The following is a 23,513-nucleotide window of genomic DNA, read 5'->3' as shown; positions in this document are numbered from 1 at the left end:
GTGTCTTGGCTTTAATGGCGCTGCTGAAACCCTTTTGGTCTTAAGCATATTCTAAAGTTCTCTTTCAAGAACCAAATTTGCTACAAAGACACACACATACATATACATATAAATGCCAATTTTGAAGAGGTCTTCAAAATTTCATATTTGCTTCAGGATTTTTCTTTTTTCCCTTCTCATTGTAGTAGGCATTGTTCTTTTGGTGATCAGGTGGAAGTGTTCTCAGACATCTTTGGTTGAGGTCACTGTATGTTTTTCTCTTCCAGTTATTACAAAGTTAATTCCCGCCACTGTTCTGTTGATTATATTATGTGGTTCTTTGGTTAATTTAGAGGCTTGGCTAATGGTCATGCTTTTTATTTCTTGAGGCTCTGCTGGTATCATAAGCATACTGCGCATGTTTTTTGTTGGTGGCAAGCAGAGGATGACTGCAGTAACTCTTGTTTTGTGAACACTGCCTTCAAGGATGCAGATAATCTGATCAGAGGCGAAAAAAGAATTTGAAACAAAAGAAGCAAAATTGATGATTTATTTCTTTAATATCCACCTGCAGAATCTTTTCTTCCACCCCTCCCCCCAGTTTTACTTGTCTCAGCTTGCACTTGTTCATTAATGAAAGATGTGCTTCTCTGCAAGATTTAAGTTTTATCTTTCTGCTTTTTGGTCTCTAACAAGCAGAGAGAGGGTGAAAAAGCAAGCAGAGTCATTATGTGTTCCTGTGTTGGATTTGTAGGCCACTTTTGCAGACTTCATTTAGCTGCTCTCATTTGAGTTTTCTGCTGTTGTTCTTCATGTTCATAAGTTGTGCCTGTCCTTTTCTGTGGAGATTTCTATTCTTCCTTAAACACACCTGCTTTCCAGCTTCCTGCACGTTTGCTGTAGCAAACTGCGTGGTCTTTACAACACGTCATGCACCTTTCCTTTCTGATTGTGGATGCTTTTTGTATTCATATAATTGCTATGTCTATGAAATAGATCTTTGATATATGAATGTGTACAACCTCCTTCCCACCTTGCTTTCCTTGTTTAACACCAATCCATATGACCTGTGTGCTTATATAATTACTTTAAATTTTTGTCTTTACTTAGATGGCTGGCAGTAACAAGTCTCTTCTGACTCGGGTATTCCTTCACCAGTCAATTAGCTTTATTTTTTATTAGTTCTGTATGTCTCAGAATTGCATCATGTAATATGAAATAATTTCTTTTGAACACTGTTCTTCCAGTGTTAGATTTGACAATCTTTTCTGTCTGTGCCCTCCCTTCCCCTAATTTGTATTCACTTCCAGGAAAGTGTCACAGGATAAAATATTTTCCGTAATTTCTCAATGATCTGCTGTGCTTAGAAGTTTCTTTCCCCCTCCCACTGCTGCCTTTTTTTGTTTTTCTTTTTCTTCCTCCTGCATATGGAATACGTTGTCTATATCTAACACTACAGCACCAGCTATTCTTCAGCTTATCTTCTGCCTTAATAGTACCCTTGGCTATCACGTAGAGTTAACTTGTTATTTCAGTCTTGCAGCAAAATTCCCTCTAACTTTTAAGGTGAAGAATTTACAGGTTGCAGCCGCCCAGCCTCACTGCGATGTGTGTGAGGTTATATTTTCCTGTGCTACGCTAAGTGTCAGTTCCATCACAAGCTTGCAGCCAAGTTGTGTTCTGAGATCTACCAGGAGCCTGGGGGGCTGGCTGAATGGGAATGCTGGAGGCTGAGGAAAGGCCAGGAGTGCTGGTAAAGAACAAAGGGTAGTTGTGAGAGTGGGTTGAAGAAGCTGGGAGAAATGGAAGGGTGATAATGAGTGATTTGTGACTGTGAGAGAACTGGAAGGCAAATATGCTGGTATTTGATAATTAGAGATTTTGTTGCACACATCCCTGTGTACATTCACAAAGATGCAAAAGGGGCTGCCCCAACAACTCTTGGAATACTCCCCTTTTGAAAGTTCAGTGTTCCGCTACCACCTGTGTCGGTGAAGTGCTACCATATGCTCCCATATCATCTTGTCTCTGGGTTCTGCTTTTAACTTGATGTAATTCACTGGCATATAAATGGTGTAGTTTAGAAAGTGGATACTTTGTGTGGGTGAAGGATTGGTTTATGCTTTCTTAGATAACAGCGTGGTATGCTCTAGGCAGTAATGAGCATGTGTTTGCATGCTGGCTGCTCTTTGATGAAAGGTGAGCTTTACTGGATGATGTGGCTGTTTCTGCTTTAGTAAAGGAAGTGGTTTGGGCAGTGAATTGGTCCCATGCTGCTCTGAATTGAGCAAACAGTGGGAAAGTGATAATGACAAAAATTGTTATAACTTCATATTATATGATGGTTGATTAAAATTTTATTACTACTCTTTAATTAGGCATTTTATTTTAATTGGATTTTTTTTTCCTGTGTGCTCACTTGTATGAAAGCTTGCTTGACTTCTGTGTGTTTTTTCCCTGCAAAAAACAAACAACTTTTGTCTTTCTTTCAGCAAACTGAAAAAGCTAAGTGAAGATAGTTTAACTAAACAGCCTGAGGAAGTCTTTGATGTTCTGGAGAAACTTGGTGAAGGGTAAGTGCAGCTATTTATGAGGGGATAGGATCAGAGGGAAACAGTATGTAAAGCACGTGTTGGAATATTAAGTTACAGAAAAAGTGACTGTAAATGTCCTAAGGAATGCTTCTGTAGACAGGTTTTAATAATAAAGCAAATGCGTGCATCAGTAGAATTCCATGCTTCCCCAAATATATTTATGCGTTTATGATGTCACTTGTTTGTTAAGGCAGCAAAAGTGGTTGTGCCTACACTGGTGTTAGATACACTACATCTTGACAAAGATTCATTATTCAGGGGCATGTCTTTCCTGAGGTCTCAATAAAACTGGGTTTTTTGCAGCCTGAAAAAACCCTCAAACTTCAGCATGAACATATGGCTTCTATGACTTTTGAAAGTTTCTGAATAATGGAAATAAGAATCAGTTTATCTTGTTTTAAAAAAAATCCCTCTTTTATTTTTAGGTCTTATGGTAGTGTGTTTAAAGCAATTCACAAAGAGTCTGGCCAAGTTGTAGCAATTAAACAGGTCCCTGTGGAGTCAGATCTTCAAGAAATAATTAAAGAAATCTCTATAATGCAACAATGTGACAGGTAAGTATGACAATTCTGCTCCTTTTCTAAGAGTCTATGAGAAAATGTATTTGTACTTGTGAATATAGCTGAAATCTATGCATATGCAATTTTTTTTATATAGAAAATTAAGACAGTCTGTGTTAGACAGTTTACTTAAAGGAACCATGTTGCAAATATTTTCCTACCACTAGCTTGGAATGAAGAACGTACAAATAGTGTACCTCACAGAAACTGTTAAAAGAATAAGTACTTGCATCTGCTTAGAATTCTCTATGCTTGTTTCACTTTACTTGCTCTTATATCCCCAAAGGGGTTCAGAGTTACCTGTTTCAGAAGATCGATGAAGATGTTTCTTGTACAAGGCGAATGGCTAGCAGTTAACTTCCAAAATAGTATTCTATTGGTTGCCTTTTTCATGCAGGAACATACCTTTTAAAAACTGAACAATCTTCAAATTGTTCTGAAGGACTATTACGATACACTTGTTCAAAACTAGTATATCTTATGACTGGCAGTATTGTAGGAATGGAAGCCTTAACATCATGGCCTCAAGTTGCACCATGGGAAGTTTAGATTGGATATTAAGAAAAACTTTGTAATGGAAAGAGTTGTCAAGCATTAGAACGGGCTGCCCAGGGCAGTGGTTGAGTCAGCATCCCTGGAGGTGTTTAAAAGCCATGTAGATGAGGTTCTTAGGGCATTGTCTTGGAGGTGGACTTGACAGTGCTAGGTTAACAGTTGGACTCCATGATCTTAAGCATCTTTTCCGAACAAAATGATCCTATGGTTCTATGATCAAGTGCCTTCAGGGATGCAGAAATTACTTTGCATTTTCTCTCTTTTATGGAATTATCAATTTTTTAATTTGTGTATTTTTAGGGACAATCTTTTAAGGTTTTGGATGTAACTTCTAAGTCAGATTTGCTAGGTGGAGTCTTTTAATCACATCTAATCAGTGGTACAGGAGTCTGTTTGACTTGGAAGTACAAACAGGAGAGCTTTGCACTGCACTTAGAATAAGCTTTCTTTAAAATATTGATTGCTTTAGTCATTAACTTGGTGAATTGTATTATAGCAAGTGGTCAGTTATTTCTCAGTTGTGTTTGTGCTTTTGTGATGTATCAGTGTTGAACTTCTGTCTTTAAATGAAAAATTTGCACTTGCTTGGCAACGAGCAGTACTCATCCTAGATTTAGAGATAATCCTTTTAATGCTGCCTGAATTCATTCATATTTGTTACTGAATGTTTTCCTCAGGTGTTACATGAGCTTGATTGTACTGCTTCACAGCATTTTGTCTATAGGGTCACAAAGGAGAAGGTCCAAATATTTATCCTTAAATGTAGGGATGGAGACCTCAGAGTACATTGTATCTGTAGCACATGGGAATGCCACTGTTCCTTAGACTTCTTTAAAACCTCTGGCTGCAAGTCCTGATCTAAGTATTTGTGAGCTACGAACACGCTGGACCACGTAGTCTGTTCCCCTCTGGCATTGACTGCTTGGAATGCTAGAAGTCTGTAAAATGTGTAGGCAGGGGAATGGGAGGAAAAGGAAGGGTTTATGTTTTTTTCTAACATTCCACAAAGATGTGTGATAAGATTATTTCAGATGATACTGAAAGGATTTGGAACCCTTGAGTTTTGTTTCAGGCTCCTCTTAATCCTTTTTGTCCCTGTGAGACTATTTTTGTCTGGCCAATTGGAGTTTTGTAACAGATACACATGAAAAAGGCTGCAGCAGTCTTGTTTGTCTGCTTAACTGTGGAACTAGGTTTCCTCCCCAGAGTAGGTCCTCAGCTCTTCCTGTGCACTGGAAGAGGAGTTGAAATATGTTTACTTTGATTTTTCTTGTTGCTGTGCTGTTAATTCTTTTTATCTCACATTTAATTTCTTTCCCATTACACAAAGGAAGACATTGAATAAGTTTGAAAATAGTACCTTATGAATTCTCAGAAAGAGCCCTTCTGTGGGGTCAATGACAGAATAGCAACCCTTAGTTGCTGCACAGGCTTGAGCCATGTGAGCTGACTGGAAACAGTGGGGTAGGTTGTGGTGCGTGTATGTCTGTTAGTACTAGAGCAGGGTTGAAAAAGATATTAAATGTCTGTGAAATATACTAACAAAGAAAATAAGTGGTGATACTTGAGAATCTTCTAAATTTTTCACCTTTCTTTCTGTACTATGCTTCGTGTGCCATTTTCATTCTTGTCCTGGGTCAGCCTACTCACTATCTGATTGCTGTGTCCCCTATCCTGCCCCAATTTTCTCAGCCCTTGTTCTTTGTTTCCTGCTTTTCTTTGGATAACATGGTGCATTTAGTATCTACTGGACATGTACTATTGTATAACTTTTATTTTCAGAGTTCAGAATTTTAAAACACAAACTCTTCCCTCACTGGACAAGATGCAGCCATTTGCTGGTTGCAAAGAAGGATTAGGCTGCAGCTCTGTCCCATGTGCTTGTACATGAGTCCAGTGCCTTCAAGCAAATATAGTGCTGTGCAGTACTGATGGGGGTGATGACACACTTTTTAGTACTTTTTCTTCCCATGTGATAATTCTGTAGATACTACAGAAAAGCACTGAGCTATTGCAGCATCTCAAATAAAAGATGACTAAATCTTACCGCTTTACCCTTTCTTTTCTATGCCTATTTCTAGAACTAGCTCATGCTTGCAAAACCAGGAGAGCATGGGTGAGTTTCCATGTTTTCCAACCAAAGTGGTTCTTTGATCCTATGTTTTTTTTTGCTCAGGAGAGAAGGAAACAAGGCAATCTTTTCAAGATGGGAAACATCACTTTGTGATGAAAGTTAAAAACTAAGAGATGCCTTAGAGGAGGGAAAAACAAAGCGTTATGTTGGAAGACTAACGTTTGAGAAAACTATGTCTGTATGTGAAGATCGCTGAAACTTACATAGTAGTGCCTTTGTAATTTTATTAAGCAGCATACATTGGTTAAACTGATTACAGTTTTATGATGTATTTGACTACACTTGCTGATTAGCTGTGTTATTGTGTGTCAAACTGTTTTTTTAATGCTTGTTATTATGACTTTTCTTCGTATTAAGAATTAATCTCCTTATCTAACTTTTTTTCTGTCTAGTCCCTATGTTGTCAAGTACTATGGCAGCTATTTTAAGAACACAGACCTATGGATTGTTATGGAATATTGTGGAGCGGGCTCTGTTTCGGACATAATTAGACTTCGCAATAAAACGGTGAGTTTATACATTTCAAAAAATGTATAACAATTGTTAAAATCAAACTGTGAATTAAGACTAGAAGCCAGAAGAAAAGGCAGAGTTGTGGGACAAGATCTTGGCTGATGCCAAGGAGTGTGTCTGTGCCTTGGATCCTCAGGAAACAAGCTTGTGCAGTTGCTCTAACTATCTCCTTGTCCATTATTCCAGAGTGATCATGAGCAGAAGCAAATGCATTCTGAAATATGAAGATCCTGTACGTTTCTTGCAAAGTGTTGCTTTGTACAAGGCAAAACTGAGTGTGGCTTCTTCCTTTTACCTCTTCCACCTCACAGCCTATCAGTAGACCACTTAGTGTACACACATGGTTTGAAACAGGTATAGAATTGTTTTGCTTCATTCAGTAATTAGGGAGCATGAGGAGTAATTGGCATTTCTCTAGGAATGAGAAGGGGAAGGGATGCCAATCAAGGAATGTAAGAGGGAACCAAAATAGAAGATTTTATGGGAGGATCTTAATTGGCTTATAAGAGCAGTTATGTGGAGGGGGATGTAAACCTGTAGGAAACAATAGTTGCTAGTTCTACTTAAGAAACAGTTTATCTGAAAAATATTTTGTTGTATATGTCAAATGATCTTTTAGTTCCTTTGAGTCTATGCTGTTCAGCAGTGGGCTGTAACAGAAGGTATTCATTGTGCCAACAGGTATTGAGAGATGACCATCTGCTTGCTAGTCCTTTACCTTTTGTAAACACACCCTGAAATGTTCTTTGCATCATGTCTTGGAAAGAGAATGAGAGAGAGACATTCTTCAGACTTAGAAAATAAAATGTAAGGGAAGATAGAATTAAATCTGTTAGGAATGGGTTTGATGTCCAGACTAGAGGGAGTCTCTTTGGGAAACGTGGCTTGTGTCAGGGCTGCTGTCATGTTGAACTGATGACAGGGGAAAAGCCAAAACCAGTGTGAGATTGCTGGAGTTTCTGCAACCTTTAGAACTGGTGTCCTTACAGTTGTGTGTTATCCAAGGGTTAGGAGAAGAGTCAGTAGCTCCAATAAAAAATGCTCCAAGCTAGTCCAGACTTTTTTTTTTTTAAAGTCCCATTTTAAATGTGATTTACAAAAAATAGGAGCAAATGTGTGTGCATCAAATAAAATGCTAGAACTTTTTATTTTTAAAAAGGAGAGTATTTGTGTATATATGTGTGTGTGTATATTGAATAAATCAGACAAACTAGTTTCTTTTATATCCATTTTAGGGTAATGATATAGTAGAGATTTGAGGGAAGATGATGTTTGAGTCTCAGAGTAGACACATACCAATGATCAGAAAAACTAACTCTTCTACTGTTGGTTGTGGTTAGAGTTGATATGACTGAATAGCATAAATTCTGTTCAAGGAAATAGAATAATCAATAACTACGTGGATACATGTAATGAGGTTAAAGTTAACATACCTTTTGCAAAGGTAAGTTATGCAGCATGTGGCTAGTACAGTCCCATAGAAGAGTTGTTGCGCATACAAATAATTCTGGTTGGTGTAAAGTTGGTTTGGATGTGCTTGGTACTGAAAGATTTATGGACAGACTTCCACACCAGTGGCTCTTCAAGAAATACACCTGTAGTAGAGTGAAAGAGGAGTTCTGTCATAGATGGATAGTTGGTTGAAAGATAAAAAAAAGATGGTGCAAGTAAATGGTCATTTTGGGAATTTTACATGGGTGTGTGCTATCCTTTTCAGGAAACAGTGTATAAATACTGATGAGAGGTTGCATCCTAGTAGTAAAAGCAGGGAAAGACTTAAAAGGCTTTGTCATACTGAGTGCCTGAGTGAGAAAATAAGCATAAGTAAGTGTGAAGAGAGAAATTTGTCTTGGTGGTGAAGGGAAACTCTTTATATACATGTTCATTAGCACTTTGGTGTAATTTTAAGAAACAATTAAACAAGTAAAGGGGTTGCTGAAGATTACAGCAGTTCCAAGGATGTAACAGAAATCTGAAAGTTAAATAAAGGTGGCGAGTATGATCAGAAGTTACTTGTCTAGAAGGAGATACTAAATGGATAAGGATTCTTCAGTGTTAAGAAGAGACCTGGAGTGAGAGACATAGTGGAAGGTTTAAAAAAAACATGAGTAGCACAAAGAAAGCAAGATATGGTTATGTGCTGTTTATTACAAAACAAGGGATCACTGTTTACTTGACACATACTTATATTCCTCCATAGGTAGCTGCTGTAGGCCACTGATGAAGACAGGCTATGTGGTCAGACAGAGCTTTTATTCTGGCTTGGGATAGGGGGTGTTCTGCTGCATGTAACAAAAAACCAAACTGCTCCATTTCTCACTTGCTGTGCCTATGTCTTGCAAGTTTTGCAAGATTGAGGCAGAGGCTTTGGACTTGTTTGAATTCTCCTGTTCTCTGTGGAACAGTGATCACTCAGACTACTTTGTGACTGTGTTACTGAAATAAGGCTGCTTAAAGTACTTCAGTGTTCTGTTGGTGACTTTTTAAAATGGAAACAAGAAGTAGTTTCACTCTACTTTTTCACAAGAAAAATTGGAGGTGAGGAGGGAATTGATTCTTATTTTGTCAGAATGTTTGTTGAGTAGGCCCAGATGCACAGGGTTATGGGTTCTGTAATTTTCTTAAGTTGTTAAATGAAGAGGGTATCTGGGCCAAGGAAAACGTTTATTTCCTGCTTCTCCATACGTAAGGAAAAGAAACTGAGGAAGACAGAATTGAAGTAAGAACGCTTACTTTAATGTAATGGTCATTAGGATCATCTTATCAAAATAGAGAATAGGAAAAGGTGGATGCCTCCTTGTATTTGGAAAGGAAACATTACTATGCATTTGCCTTTGCTGATCTCTAAACCTAAGGATTTACTAATCTTAATTTCCCTTATCTGTGTTTCCCCCACTTTTGAACAAGTGTTGTTTGTCTAGGAAGTGAACAACGCCGGGCTTTGCTCTAGAGAACTAAAAGCAAAGGAAGCAGAATTCCAAGTTAAGGAAATGTCTAATGAGTCTTGGGAGCCTGTTCATATCAAGAGGTTTTCTGCTTGACAGAAGCAGGTTCTTGTCCAAGAGACCTGAGCCAATACTTTGAAGTTGAATCAAACCTCTAGAATTCTGCCCCACAGTTGTCCAGCGTGTCAGGTGAATCAGCAGCACTGGAGTAAGATTACGATGCCTTTTAGCTCATCTGAGGTGTGGTGTTCACCAGTCCAAGGCAACAAAGCTGTGAATCTAGTCTTGTCTACTTTTCTCAGAGGCTGCTTTGGGAGGTACATGTATGTTTGACAGTCAAACTGGGTGTTGCTGCCAAAAAGGGCGGTTCCACCATTATCTTCCAACCAGGCTGATGTATTCCTGCTTTCTCCATGCCTCAGATACAGTGATTGTGTGGCTGCAGGGTGATGTTGGGTAAGCTTAATGACCTGATGGAGGAACTCTTTCTTCTCTAGTCTATCCTCCCCACCCCTTTGTGAACTGACTCAGGAGTTATTGTGGCAGCATAGTGGCTTGATCTGACGCAAGGGAGACATTAGGAATGAGCAACAGGGAAAGGGAAGGAAAAGAAGGAATGAGACTGACTTTCAGTGGCAGCTTGCAATAAAATGAGTTAATTACGATGTGAAGCAATACTTAGTCTTACTGGCTGCTATTAACATATTGGGGAGTACTGACACACTAGCAACCCTGCCTCTCTCCTGATAATTTAGGGTGCACTTACTCATGCACTGATCATGGTTAACTGAGTCATCCTAATCCTGTATCTTTTGGGGACCAAATTCAGTTGGCTGTAATATACCACACAGTGATGGTACAGTGAGTTTGAGGCAAAACCTTCGTATTTGGGACAGTATTGTAAGTGGCGAGTGTAGCAAAGTACAACTGCACGGTGGTATGCTATTAGTGTACAACAGGTGTGCTGTTGGATCCAGAGGTCCTGCATCTTGTATCTACACTGCCTTCATTTACATACCAATTTATTGATTAGTTACATATACATAGTCTCATGTTTTCTTATTGATTATCTGCTGCCATGTTTTCTTAGCTACTTACTTTTTTCGTGTGTTTAAGCTCCTGTGATTCAAATTAATAGTGTATCTGAATCTCTAGATGCTCTGTTTCAATGTCCTCCTGGTTTTGCTTTCACTACATGTAGGCTGTGATTTTTGTCTTTGCACTGAGTGTGCAGATGTGCTTAAAAAAACTCTGGAAAGTAATTGCTGTGAAAGTGGCGCTCAAAGTGGCGTCAGGAGGGTGTAGTGTCATTGAGGTTTGTAGCAGACTGTGGGAACCAGACTGACGCTGATTTCAGGCTAGAGCTGGAACCGTAACAACTCTTTTTCTCTCTGAAGCTTTCTGCCTTAATTCATCTGTTATACTTCAAATATTACTAGCGGAAAGGGTATTGTAGTAATTGTTATCTCTGCTCATTTGCTTGTCTGTCCTACATCTCAGCCTCTTTGTTAGTCCAGTCTTGCCTTCACATAAATGAAGACTAGGAGAGGTGTGTGATTTTAAGATTGGTGATGTCTGAGCTTCATATCTTCTGGTGGAAAAATGATTACAGCATGGTGCCTTTATTTACCATGGGAGTGGACTTACCCAGTGTATTGACCTAATCAGTGTGTTTAGATGCAGTGATCTGATACTTCCTGGAAGCATCAGGCTTAATGTGCCTGTATTACTTAGTGTAAAAAGAGCAGCTGGGAATGGACTTAAGCAGTTAAAGCAATTCAGTTGACCCAGACCTCTTCAGAGGGGCCCTCAGGAAGGAGAATGATTGATTGTGAGTAGAGAACCTGTAGATGAGTTGTCCCAACAGCTGCATGGATTAGGTAGTGTGTGATAGACCGTATAAATGCACCCTTAAGTCTCTTTTGTGCGTGGCATCCATAGCCATTTAAATATAAATATGTGGATTAGATGATTTCCTAATAGATGTGGAACACCTGAATTTGCTGCAATCTGCTTTACTCCAAATTTCCATTTTAAAGATTGGCTTCACGGTTAATGTTTTCTATGTAGGCTTTAGAGTTGTTTGCCTTTATCATTCACATTCATTTTAATACGTAACTTGTATGTGGTTTTGATGATGAAGGAATTAAAGCTGCTTCATGGCTGACTCATATGTAGAGGGTAGCACCAACCCATCAAAGGGACATCACATATAGAATTAGAACTAGCTAAAGATACCAAGCAGGTAAATGTTCTACAGGATCTTAAATTAGCATCTTGGCAAAACTGAAAATTGGTAATGAAGTAGAAAGATAATGACTGTGAAATTCTACTAAGCTACAAGGTATAGAGCGTGATACGCTGATGTAAGAATGGTGCTGTGTGTTTAAAAGCCCAGAATAAAATATATCAACTGTTTTAGCAAGAAACATAATAGCTATATGGCTTGATCAGAAATAGTATGGGATAATACATCCAGACCAGGGTAGCAACAATGACTGTAGCATATTCCTATATTAAAAGGTAAGAGTTTTGTTTCATTTAATTGTGCTGTATGATAGTTGTCAATTGCATTGCTTGTATGTCAACATAAAATTACTGTTAGAAACAGTGAGTACTGGATAGTAAGTAGATGAGTTATGTGCTATGACAAGGTGTACTGTGGGCTGATTCTGTACTTAGCTGTTTCCTTTGGAAATTGAAAGTCACTTGTGGGGACACAGGTACTACTATACTACCTATGTAATCACTTCTAACCATCCTGATGAGGAAAGCTTGTTATTTAGGGTAAGAAAGGGAGGAGACATAATTCAAAAGTGCCTTGATGTTGATTTTAAGAGTTTATTTATAGTTTTGGTAAGATTTTTATGAATAACTGGAGGAGCTCTGGTTCTGTTTTTGTATACTTTGGTCCTTTGTTGTTTCCAACAATTGGTAGGCTCAAAAAGCATATCTGCCTTATCTATTCCCCCAAATTGCATCAGGCTTATGCTTGTTTATGTGCAAAGTAGTCTCTATATGATGTGAAGAAGAACTATACATTCTGTTTTGCTGTGTTTGGAAAAAAAAGTTTTAATATATTTCCCAACAAAACAGTTTTTTCATATCTTGTATATATAAAGACATAAGCTGTTGGTGCATTTAGCTAATCTCTTTTCAGAAATATGTCCTTTTAATACAAGTTTAGAATGATGGAATAGATTGTAAAATCCAAATGAGGTTAGCTGCTATGCTCATTACAGAGGGGAAAAAAAAAATAGAACAGAATAATTTCAGTTGCAAGGGACCTACAGTGATCATCTGGTCCAACTGCCTGACCACTTCAGGGCTGACCAAAAGTTAAAGCATGTTGTTAAGGGCATTGTCCAAACCCAAATGCCTCTTAAACACTCACTGGCTTGGGGCATCGACCACCTCTCTAGGAAGCCTGTTCCAGTGTTTGACCACCCTCTCAGTAAAGAAATGCTTCCTCATGCCCAGTCTGAACCTCCTCTGGTGCAGCTTTGAACCATTCCCATGTGTCCTGTCACTGAATCCCAGGGAGAAGAGCTCAGCACCCCCCTTTCCACATCCCCTCCTCAGGAAGCTGTAGAGAGCAATGAGGTCACTCCTCTAGCCTCCTGTTCTCCAGAAAAGATGAACACAGAGTCCTCAGCTGCCCCTCACAGGACATTCCTTCCAGCCCTTTCACCAGCTTGGTTGCCCTCCTCTGGACACATTCAAGGACCTTCGCATCCTCCTTGAATTGTGGGGCCCAGAACTGCACACAGTGTTCAAGGTGAGGCTGCACCAATGCTGAATACAGTGTGGTAATCACCTCTTTTGACCAACTGGTGGTGCTGTGTTTGATGCACCCCAGGATGTAGCTTGCCCTCTTGGCTGCCAGGGCACACACTGCTGACTGATATTGATCCTGCTGACAGCCAGCACCCCAGGTCCCTTTCTGCAGGGCTGCTTTCCAGCCACTCATCTCCCAATTTATGCTTTTGCCTCATGTTACTGTGTACCAGGTGCAGAATATGGCATTTGTACTTGTTAAATTTTATCCCACTGATAATTGCAGAATGCTCCAACCTATCTAGATCCCTCTGCAAGGCCTCTTGTCCCTCAAGAGAGTCAACAGCACCTCCCAGTTAGCTATCATCAACTAACTTGCCAATGGTGCATTCAACTTCTGCATCCAGATCATTGATAAATGTATCAAACAGGGCTGGCCCTGGAATTGGGGCCTGAGGAACACCACTAAGTGACTGGTCACCAGCCAGATGTAGCCCCATTCACTACAACCCTTTGAGCTCTGCCCTTTGGCCAGGTCTTTACCCAGCACACTGTGAACCTGCTCATCCCACAGTTGGACGGCTTGTCCAGAAGGATGCTGTGGGGAACAGTATCAGATGCCTTACTAAAATCCAAACAAACTGCATTCATGTCTTTCACTTCCTCCACGAGGTGGGTGACCTTATCCTAGAAAGAGATCAAAGTAGTTAAACAGGATTTTCCCTTTGTGAACCCATGTTGACTGTGCCTGATAATTGCATTGTTTTTTAAATGCCTTTTAGCAGTACCCAGTATGATCTTCATAATTTTTCTGGAAACTGAGGTTAGACTAACAGTTCTATAGTTTTCTGGGTCTTCCCTCATGCCCTTTTTGTGAATTGGAATAACACTGGCCAGCTTCCAGTCAGCAGGAGCCTCAGCTACTAATTTTTCAAAAATTGAAGCTAGGGAATTACCTCTTTAGGAACACATACTTGCCTTTTGTTCAGACGGTCAGCTAAGTTACTGGATATTCCTTAGTAGCTAAGTATTTTGGAATTTCTTTATTTTGGGGTGATATACAGGGTTTAAATGTAGACCAGTCAACTAAAATAAGCCACCTCTGATTTATTCAGATTGGCATAAATGCACATAATCCTGCTGTACAGAATAATTTATTTGTAAATGATACTGATACAGAATCACAGAATGGTTGAGGTTGGAAAGGACCTCTGGTAGTCATCTGATCCAACTCCACCTGCTCAAGCAGCACCATCTAGAGCTGGCTTCCCAGGGCTGTGTCCAGATGGCTTTTGAATGTCTCCAAGGATGGAGACTCTGTGATCTTCCTTGGCAACCTGTTCCAGTGCTTGCTTGCCCTCACAGTAGAAAAGTGTTTCCTGACATTCAGAGGGAACCTCCTGTGTTTCTGTGTGTGCTGGTTGCCTCTGGTCCTGTTACTGGCACCACTGGAAAGAGTCTGGCTCTGTCTTTGCATATTCCCTTCAGAAGGAATGTCCTTCTGATGAGGTCCCCCATACCCTTCTCTCTTCCAGCCTGAACAGTCTGAGCTCTCTCAGCCTCTCCTCATAGGAGAGATGCTCCAGACCCTTCATTGTCTTTATGGCCCTTTGTTGGACTGTTTCCAGTATGACCATGTTTCTCCTGTACTGGGGAGCTCACAACTCAGCACTCCACTTGTGGCCTCACCAGCACTGAGAGAGGGGAAGTGTCACCTCCCTTGACGTGATGGTGACACTAACACAGCTCAGGATACCATTTACTTTCTTTGCAGCATAGAAAATACTTAAATACCATACTGTAAGAAAGTGCTACACTCAGCATGTCATAAACTCTTTATGATACAGCATTTCTTGATAGCCAGAGCTTAAATTGCTTGCAGTGTCAGTTCGGATAATCAGTTTTGTTGTACTTGACCATAAAATTATTAGCTGACATAATGAGGATTGTCTCTTTCTCTAGATATCCTTCTGCCCACACTTCAGTTTATCTTACAGTTGTTGAGAAGTCTCTTCTTGCTTGATTCCAGGTAGATGATTTTACTCACTTGGCACCATGCCAGGAAAGCTGTCTTGTTTGAGCCATGCATAGCAGGGTTGTCAGTTCTCCTGGCATACAATCCTTTGAAGCAGCATAGCAGTCAGCAAAACGTAGCACAAATAAAGGCTTTGAACAGTGTGCCACTGAACAGGAACACTGAGAGCTCTTGGAGATCAAGGAACGCTAATGCACAGCAAAGGTGGGAACTGCTTGCTGTGGAGCGTTAAGCTAATGCCACCATCAATTTCATCCTCTGCTTGCATAGGGAAAGGGCTATAAAAGTCACTGGGACTCTGGGTGTAGCAGCGTGTTATTTGGAAAGCAGTGACAATTTGAGCAGCATCCTTGTTGACTATGCCGTGAATTGATTTGTTGGAAAGGTAATTTGGGAGAGGGGTTGATTTTTAACTAGGGTCAGTTACAATTGTTCAGTGGAAGGGCTGACACACAGTGGCAATTACTGCTGTAAGCTGCAGTAAAAGGAGGGACTGGAACTTGGCACTTCTGTTTAAATAAATGTCTGGGTAACTGTGCCCTTGGGCTCCACACCTAGGTTTTATGAGGCTGGATAGAAGCTGGAATAGGGGACTTGTTTTGTATGTTAAATAACTAGAACTTGTTACGAACAAGTCAAGTGCAGATGATCTTGCTGACTAATCATTTTCCCCTTACTATTGAGTCATTCTATTGATTTGGAGGGATTATGAATTATGAGTGGGTTTTTCAGTTCTTGTAGTGTGGTGAGGTGTGGTGGTGGTTTTGTTGTGTTTTTGTGTGTGTGTTGTGTGTGTTTTTTTTTTTTTTTTTTGTTTGTTTGTTTTTTTTTGTTTTTGGAGGTGCAGTTTCAAAACTGAAACTTGAAGGAATTGCTACTGTTTAATTTCTGTGTAGGATTGGAAAAGTAGAGAAAGAGGGGGAAAATGCAACCCAGTGTTGCAGCCAAATTAGAATATTCATCTTCAGTTTTGCAGCTTCTTGCATTTCTGAGTCAAGTTCACTTGCTTAGTTTTTATATTAAAGCATTGATGTACTGTAATTGAGCAGCATTTCAGTTGCATGAATAGTTTCTTTGTATTTCCTTGAGAAATTGCATCACATGGAATGAATTGTGGTTTTGCTTTTGTTGATTCAAATCTGAGAAGTCTTCAGGGTGTTTGATACCTGCAAAAGATTCACTCTTAGTGTTTCTATGGTAACACTTGTTCAGGAGCTTATGTGTTCCTATTATGCTGATCTAAAGCAATGAAGACAAACAACTGTGTTAACTGATGACTTACTCAGTACTCCATGTAGTTTATCAAGCAGATAAATGAAAAAATATATTTTGGTTTTTTTTACTATATTGTATTTTCTTTGGTAGGAAATGTCTGTCAGCTTGTTGCCAGTTGATACTTGCAGCTTATTGTATAATTTGTGATTGTACGTGAATTCTGCAACATATTAAAGTATTAAATAAGAGAAGCATTTTGGGCTATCCAGTCTACACCACTTCTTTCTTTATAGTAGGTATTTACTTATTGATAATACTTTTTTTTAGCTGTAAAACTCAAGTTTGTCTGATCTGCTTAAAAAGAAAGTAAAGTGAAAGAGTTTCCTTTGTGATGCTTTTACAGAGTTTAATAAATATCCCTGTTGTGATTAACTTGTGAAATTCTCTATTTTGTTTCTCAGTTTGTATTCAGTTACTTGATGAATTCGAGAGTACCTTTCTGTTCATCCTGACTGAAAAATAAACAGCAAACATAATATGAAAGTGAACTGGGTATAAATGTGCAAAATGTATTGTTGACTTCAGCAACTCTGACATTCTGAAGGGCCTCAACTCAACTTCAATTTTCAGAAGTGACTGAAGGCTATGCTGTTACTAAGGAACATAAAGAAACATGTTAAAAATTCATTGTGCCTGTAGAAGATGGTGTTGTGCACTGGTAAACATTATCTAAAAGAATATACTTTTTAGAGGCTGTAAGGTATTAACAGACTGCAACAAATTAGAAAGTTTGTGGGCTGACATGTCGCACATGTTATCTTCACATAGTGGTAGTTGTGCTTATTAAAATGTGGCTTTTCTTATAAAATACACTCAGGACCAGCTATGTTAAGATTTCTGTTAGTTCAATTGTACAACTTTGTACAGCGATAGTAACACAATATAGCATAGCTCATGTGGTTTACTTGCACTTAATACTAAGAACTCACAGGAAACCTTTGCATAGACAGCAAACTAATGTTGGTAGATATTTAAAAAAAATACAGTATTTGTGGCTGAAATTGAAGAGCCATATATTCATATCCTATGAGGATATCATCTAGCAATTGTTGAGTGATGCAGGTAATTTAAAAAGAACCCGAAAGTTCAATGAGCCTTCATTATCTGTATCAGTTTGCTGCAAGAACAACAATATAAGAGAAAGCCTGTGGCATCTGGTTGGCATCCATCCTCAATAATTTCTGTAATTGTCTACAGTTAATGGAGCAAGTGATAGTAGTTATTGGCACCTTCCAGCACAGGGGTACTGTGGCATCTTGGTTGTTCTTTCTCAGGGCTGAGTAGGGAAGGTCATTGGGGCACATGTGTGTGGGTGCAGTTCTACAGCTCTGTGTCAGCGTGGAGCACAGGCTGAGTAATATTTACTTTCAAAAATTACCATTTTACTTACATTCCATGTAAAATGAAAGCACTAGCCTTAAAAGGAATGGCTTACTTGACAGATTTCAGTAAAATTCTGTAAGCTAGTTGAGAACTGTTTGAGTGTTTTGTATTTGTATTTCTGCGTGCTGTATTACCTTCCTACAGATGATAATTAGCAAGTTATCTCTGATGAATAAATTTTTGCAAGCTTTGTGATAAATAATTGTTTGTCTATTTTCTGTACATCATTCCTTGCTTTTTTTTTTTTTTTTTTTTTTTTGTTCTTGTGAAGAACCTTTTAATTCATCCTCTCTAATTTGTAGATTGCTGGAAATGAGAAATTAATAGTAGTGCAGTTAGGAATAGTTGATGGACAAAAGCTTGCTACCTACTAACTGTAGCCTTAGCAGGCATTTTATATGTAGAAATTTGAGGAAAAAAAATAAAACATGACATTAGTTTAATCTCTTTCCAAATGTGGGAATGTCCTAGTTTGTTGGGCAAACTGTGTAAAGAACCTAAGGATGTTTAAGAAATAACTCTAGCCTTCAACGGTAGAGAAAGGGCTACCTCTTTTTCCAGGGAAGTATTCTGGTATGTGCCACCTTGTCATGCAGTGACAACCATTACCTTATTTTTGACAAGGGTAATGCATAACTTGACAATTAATATGTATTATCTTCATGATAAATATATTAGTTATATATTGTAGAAACTGTGCTGCAGTCATTAAGAGCAATGTCAACATCTAAAGAGTAGTAACTTTTGATTGACAGGCAAGAGAATACTGCATATACTGCCATCTGATCTGCAGCTGCCAGCCCCTTCTCTAGTTTTGTAACTCACTTGCTCTAATTGGATTCTAGAATCTAGCTACATGGATCAAGTTAGTAGATCAGAGCTTTGAATTCTAGATGCTATTGGGGATATTCTTGTATTAAAATACCTAAGGTACGTTGTCTGTATTAATTATAATGTTTTAAATAGTTCAAATATATAGACTCTGTGTATACCTGAAAATGGTTTTGTGTTTCTTGCAGCTAACAGAAGATGAAATTGCAACTATTCTGAAATCTACTCTTAAAGGACTTGAATACTTGCACTTTATGAGAAAAATACATAGAGATATAAAGGCTGGAAACATCCTTCTTAACACTGAGGGACATGCAAAATTAGCTGATTTTGGTGTGGCTGGCCAGTTGACAGTAAGTACCTGTGGAAAGATCCTTTAAAAATATTTTAGTGCTCCTAACCATGTTCTTTTACCTTTTGCCTTTTCTTCTGCCTTAAATTTTGTGTCGGAGGAGTGACTGGTGGTAGCGGTAGAGCCAACAGTCTTTATCATCGTGAGTATTTAAGATATTGCAAGGCTGTTTAGTTTTTCGTTCTTTATTTTTATAACGCAGTGTACTTCAAGTGCCTGATGACCCCACTTTAAACTTTTGTGTGAGGTTTATGATCATCATCACCTGCTTGGCCTATGTAGACTGATGAGCTCTTTGGTGTCAATTGGAATTCACTACCATTTGACCTTTGGGTAGCTAATTCAAATTTTAAATATAGAATATCAAAATAACTTGAAAATAAACATCTCTGTTTTAATTGCCGAAATAATATGATTACAGGATACAATGGCAAAACGTAATACTGTTATAGGAACTCCGTTTTGGATGGCTCCTGAAGTAATACAAGAGATTGGCTATAACTGTGTGGCAGACATCTGGTCCCTTGGTATCACTTCAATAGAAATGGCTGAAGGAAAGCCTCCGTATGCTGATATTCATCCAATGAGGGTAAGTGTGTGTGGTGGTGTTTTTTCCTTTGTTATATATATTAACCCTACCCTGCCCCCAACAATCAAACAAAAACATATCAAAACCAAACAAAACAACCAACCAACCAACCAAACCAAACACAACCCCTCCTCCCCACCCTGCCTGAACCTCAAAAAACGAATACTGAAATCATAGAACTGTGCATTTATGGACAAACATTTTAAGAAAAGGATTTTTACTTGCTGTCTTGCTTCCTATTTACTGCAGTTTACCTGTGTTTTAACATGTCTCTGAGATTTCAGAATACTTTTATCTCCACTTAAAAGAGAACTAAAGCAATACGTTCCTAATTGACTTGAAGGCAACATATAGACTCTATTTTGTATTGTACCTGCACTTGGAGAGTTCCATATCCAAGACGCCATCCTCCTTTGAAGGAGAGTTGAGAAGTAAAAGTGACCTAAAGAAGGATTCAGAATTGTCCTGTGTGAGCACTGTTAATATTGGTAACCCCTGACAGTTTTTATTTATTACCAACTCTTAAAAGTCTGTTACTGAATTAGTTTGCTTTTGGCCAAATAAAATGTAAATAGAATTAGTCACTTTATGAGAAGTAGCAGTTATAAAGGAATTACTTGGAGAAGGTTCATGGAGAACAATGTTTATCTAGGAATAATTATTGCCACTGTTAGTCATGCTTTTTCTTTTTGAAATGAGCTCTAGAACACCTACGTTGATTGCACTGATCATCAATAAAAACTTGGTTCTTGAATTATTCTATCTAAACCCCATTTGGTTTTAATAAGGCACTTTATATTCATAGAAGCAGATTTTTTTCATGTTTGTGATTTGCCGCAAAAATGGCATGCGCGCTACATTATTCAGTTTTATTTTGCTGGTACCTCATATATAAGGAACTTAATATAAGGAAGCCACCACTCTTGGAAGAGAACATATGTCTAGTATATGATTACTCTAAGGTGATGCATATATGAGTTCAAGTGTTTTTAGTGCTGCTGTTGCTGCTGCTGTTGCTGCTGCTGTTGCTGCTGCTGTTGCTGCTGCTGTTGCTGCTGCTGTTGCTGCTGCTGTTGCTGCTGCTGTTGCTGCTGCGATGTGTTTTTTCTTGTGCGTGTCTGTGTGCTTTTTGCAGCAGAGACGTTTCCTGAAGTTTTACAGCAATATGCAGCTCGATTAAAGCTAGTGAATGTTTTACAATTAGAAACATTACGTAAATTTCACAGCAAAGTCTAGTAATTTTCCTGCACTTTTTTTTCTGTGTAATGAACTATTTAAAAATTACTTTTCAAACTGAAAATACCCAGATGAAAGCTGAGAACAAAATAAGTATCTCTGAAGTTTGTTTTTGATGGGAATTTAATTTAAGATGAAATAACAGTAAAAATATTTTTAAGAACTATTGGTTACAAATTAAATACATTTGATCATGCTGGGGTTTTTGGTTGTGCTTTTAATGAAAACGTCTTGATTACATCTCTTCATTTTAACATCGTTGTATGTAGTTGCACTAGCTGTTGAAAGGTGAGGACTACATTATCAGAGAGGATTTTTATATGCATGACAACAGCTGCTTATAAATCAAAGGTCACTGAATTTAAAAGCTTGTGAATCTGTTTAATTCTTGTAATCAAATGAATGCTATCAAAGGCCAAAGTAATTTAACACAACAATTCTGGGTTACATAGAACATGTGTTCTTGTTAATAAATTACGTTATGGTTTTTAAAGGCTTGTATGCAGTTAGTACTCTTTTGTATATTTGATACCTACAGTTTTTCTTAATTGTTATTAGTGAGTTGTTACAGTGGTTAACAAGAAATACACAGATTTAAGTTGCAATAGTTTTCCCAGTGTCATACGATACAGCTTCACAGGACTTTTGGACATATGTAGATGCTTTCCTACTTTGTTTTAGTTATGACACAGAATTGATACAGGCAAGCATGAAAGCTTGGGCAAATTTTCATTGCTTTTCCTAGATGTTGCTGGAGTTCTGTGGTATTTATGTAAGGCACAATTTTGTTACTCGGGAATGCATGTTGAAATTACCATGTGCACTGTTTTGCTGGAGGCTGGTTGGCACTGCCACAAAGGTAGTGTGCTGCCAGTAGGCCATTTCCTTGTCAACTGCATTTACAGCTTAATAGAAATATTACATGACTTCTTTAAACAAGTGTTTTGGCAGAGAGGAAATAGCAGATTCCATGCAAACAAGCATAGCTTCCTCTGCTTAACCACACTCTAGCTACTCCAAAGAACTGTACTAGTTTCAGCTGGGAAAGAATGAGAAGGGGGGGGTGCAAAATGGAATTTCATGTGGAGGGAAAAAACAGCAGTTTTTTTCTGTTTAAGTGTTCCTGGTTTAGTACATTTTGACTGCATAAGTGTCATCAGTGCTATTTCACTTGTTTCTGCTGCAAACCTGAGTTCAGCAGAACCCGCAGTTGTCATATTTGGTTTGAGGCTGAAAGGTCAAGACCATTTGCCAGCCCAGTAAGTCTAATGCTTTATTCATGTAAGAATTATGGAGTGTCTCACGTATTCCATGTCAGAGTCCTCTTGTGCTTTTGCTAATGGTGAAAAGTGAAAGTTCTGTATTTTCTTGGAGTTTTCGTCAAAGGAGGAGTGTTTTCAAGTAGTTTTAAAGATGGAAAAAATACAGACGTCCTCAAGGTTGCCCTAAAACATGGTAATACGGTCACTAGAATAGGACGGAATTTTCTGCTAAGCCAGAAATCCCTCAAACCTGGGTAAGTTAACTCATCCAGCAGGGCTATAAGCATGTTGATTGCAGAAGTCTGTGCAGCAACTGGTGTTGATGTGGCAGACAGGGTTTGCATCTGCCTTTGCGCTGCTGGGATGAGCAGTTATGAATTTATAGTGGAGCTAATTAAATGGGGCCTCAGTGTGGTTCTAGAGCAAGACTCCATCTCCTATTCTGAAGCTGCAGCGATATGTTTTAACAGCTGTTTTCCCGTGTCCCCCATTCGCTGCAGCATGTGTGCTGTCCTGTAGTGATAAAGTACTTTATCTTCTGTCACTGTCTGAATTTAATTCAAACCATTAACTCCTTTTTCCGTCTCTCCTCTTCAGCAATATCTGTCTTTATTTCTGTTTGCTTTGAAATTTCTTTTTTTATTTTTTTTTCTTTTTTTGAATCTACAATGGAAGCATAAAGATAGGCACTGCTTTGCTGCAGTAGTGATATTGCTTTTTGGTAAAAATTGGTAATGTCCTTCTGAAGTATCTTCCATGTTTGCTAATCAACCCATGCTCTCAAATCTGTCATGTAAAAGAGTTGCTTCTGGTGGCAGATCTTTTAAGCTGCAAAATTTTTACTTGATCATAATCTACCCACTGCCGATATTTGGCTTTATTAACAAGCAGATTAACAACACTTTGCCATAAAGCTCATCTTAAACCTTAAGAATGGCTGGTTTTGAGGTATTTTCTCTAGGACCACCTTTACCAAAAATTTTCCTTATGGTCACTTATTGCTGCAAGACCGTGATTTATTTATTTATTTTAATAATCAGTTGAAGCCAATTTAAGTGCTGGCTGCTGGTTATACAGACCGCCTATCTTTAGCCAGGAGTTTCTCACCTTTCTGGTAAGCAAACACTAGCATTTTTGTCGCCTCACATGCAGTTGGATAAAGGAACTGATGTTCTGAAAAGTTAACCTGTCAGAAATGTGCTGGTTTAGAATGTTGTAGGAACATGTAGGTGGACAGGACAAGTGGGCTGAGTGGAGCTGGTGCCTTTGGCCACAGCCAGGCACTGAGCGCCATAGACCAACTGTAAAACTGCAGCCTGTGTTTTATAAAACTTGCTCTTCTTTGCAAGGTCAACACTTCCTGATAGGTTGGTGTGCCTCAGATAAATGCTGGTAGCTCTCTTCCGGGGGGGGGAAAAAAAAAAGCCAAAAAACTTTTATTTCATGCTTATCAGGCAGCTGCAATAGTTAGCATTGCTGTGGTATGGAAGAAG

At 38.7% G+C, this 23,513-nt stretch overlaps 1 protein-coding gene across 2 annotated transcripts in view; it reads left to right on the top strand.

Moving 5' to 3' along the window:
- Window positions 1-23,513, top strand: part of STK3 (serine/threonine kinase 3) — a 129,678-nt gene that overhangs the window by 5,284 nt on the left and 100,881 nt on the right. For both annotated transcript variants that reach the window (XM_065054072.1, XM_065054073.1), the window contains exons 2-6: window positions 2,472-2,552; window positions 2,999-3,127; window positions 6,215-6,329; window positions 18,770-18,934; window positions 19,355-19,522. In XM_065054072.1, coding sequence (XP_064910144.1) covers window positions 2,472-2,552; window positions 2,999-3,127; window positions 6,215-6,329; window positions 18,770-18,934; window positions 19,355-19,522 — 658 coding nt within the window. The remainder of the gene's footprint in view (window positions 1-2,471; window positions 2,553-2,998; window positions 3,128-6,214; window positions 6,330-18,769; window positions 18,935-19,354; window positions 19,523-23,513) is intronic.

This window comes from Columba livia, chromosome 2, assembly GCF_036013475.1.
Source record: "Columba livia isolate bColLiv1 breed racing homer chromosome 2, bColLiv1.pat.W.v2, whole genome shotgun sequence".
NCBI lineage: Eukaryota > Metazoa > Chordata > Aves > Columbiformes > Columbidae > Columba > Columba livia.
Note: the sequence above shows the minus strand (reverse complement) of the source record. Positions and strands in the feature narration are given on the sequence as shown.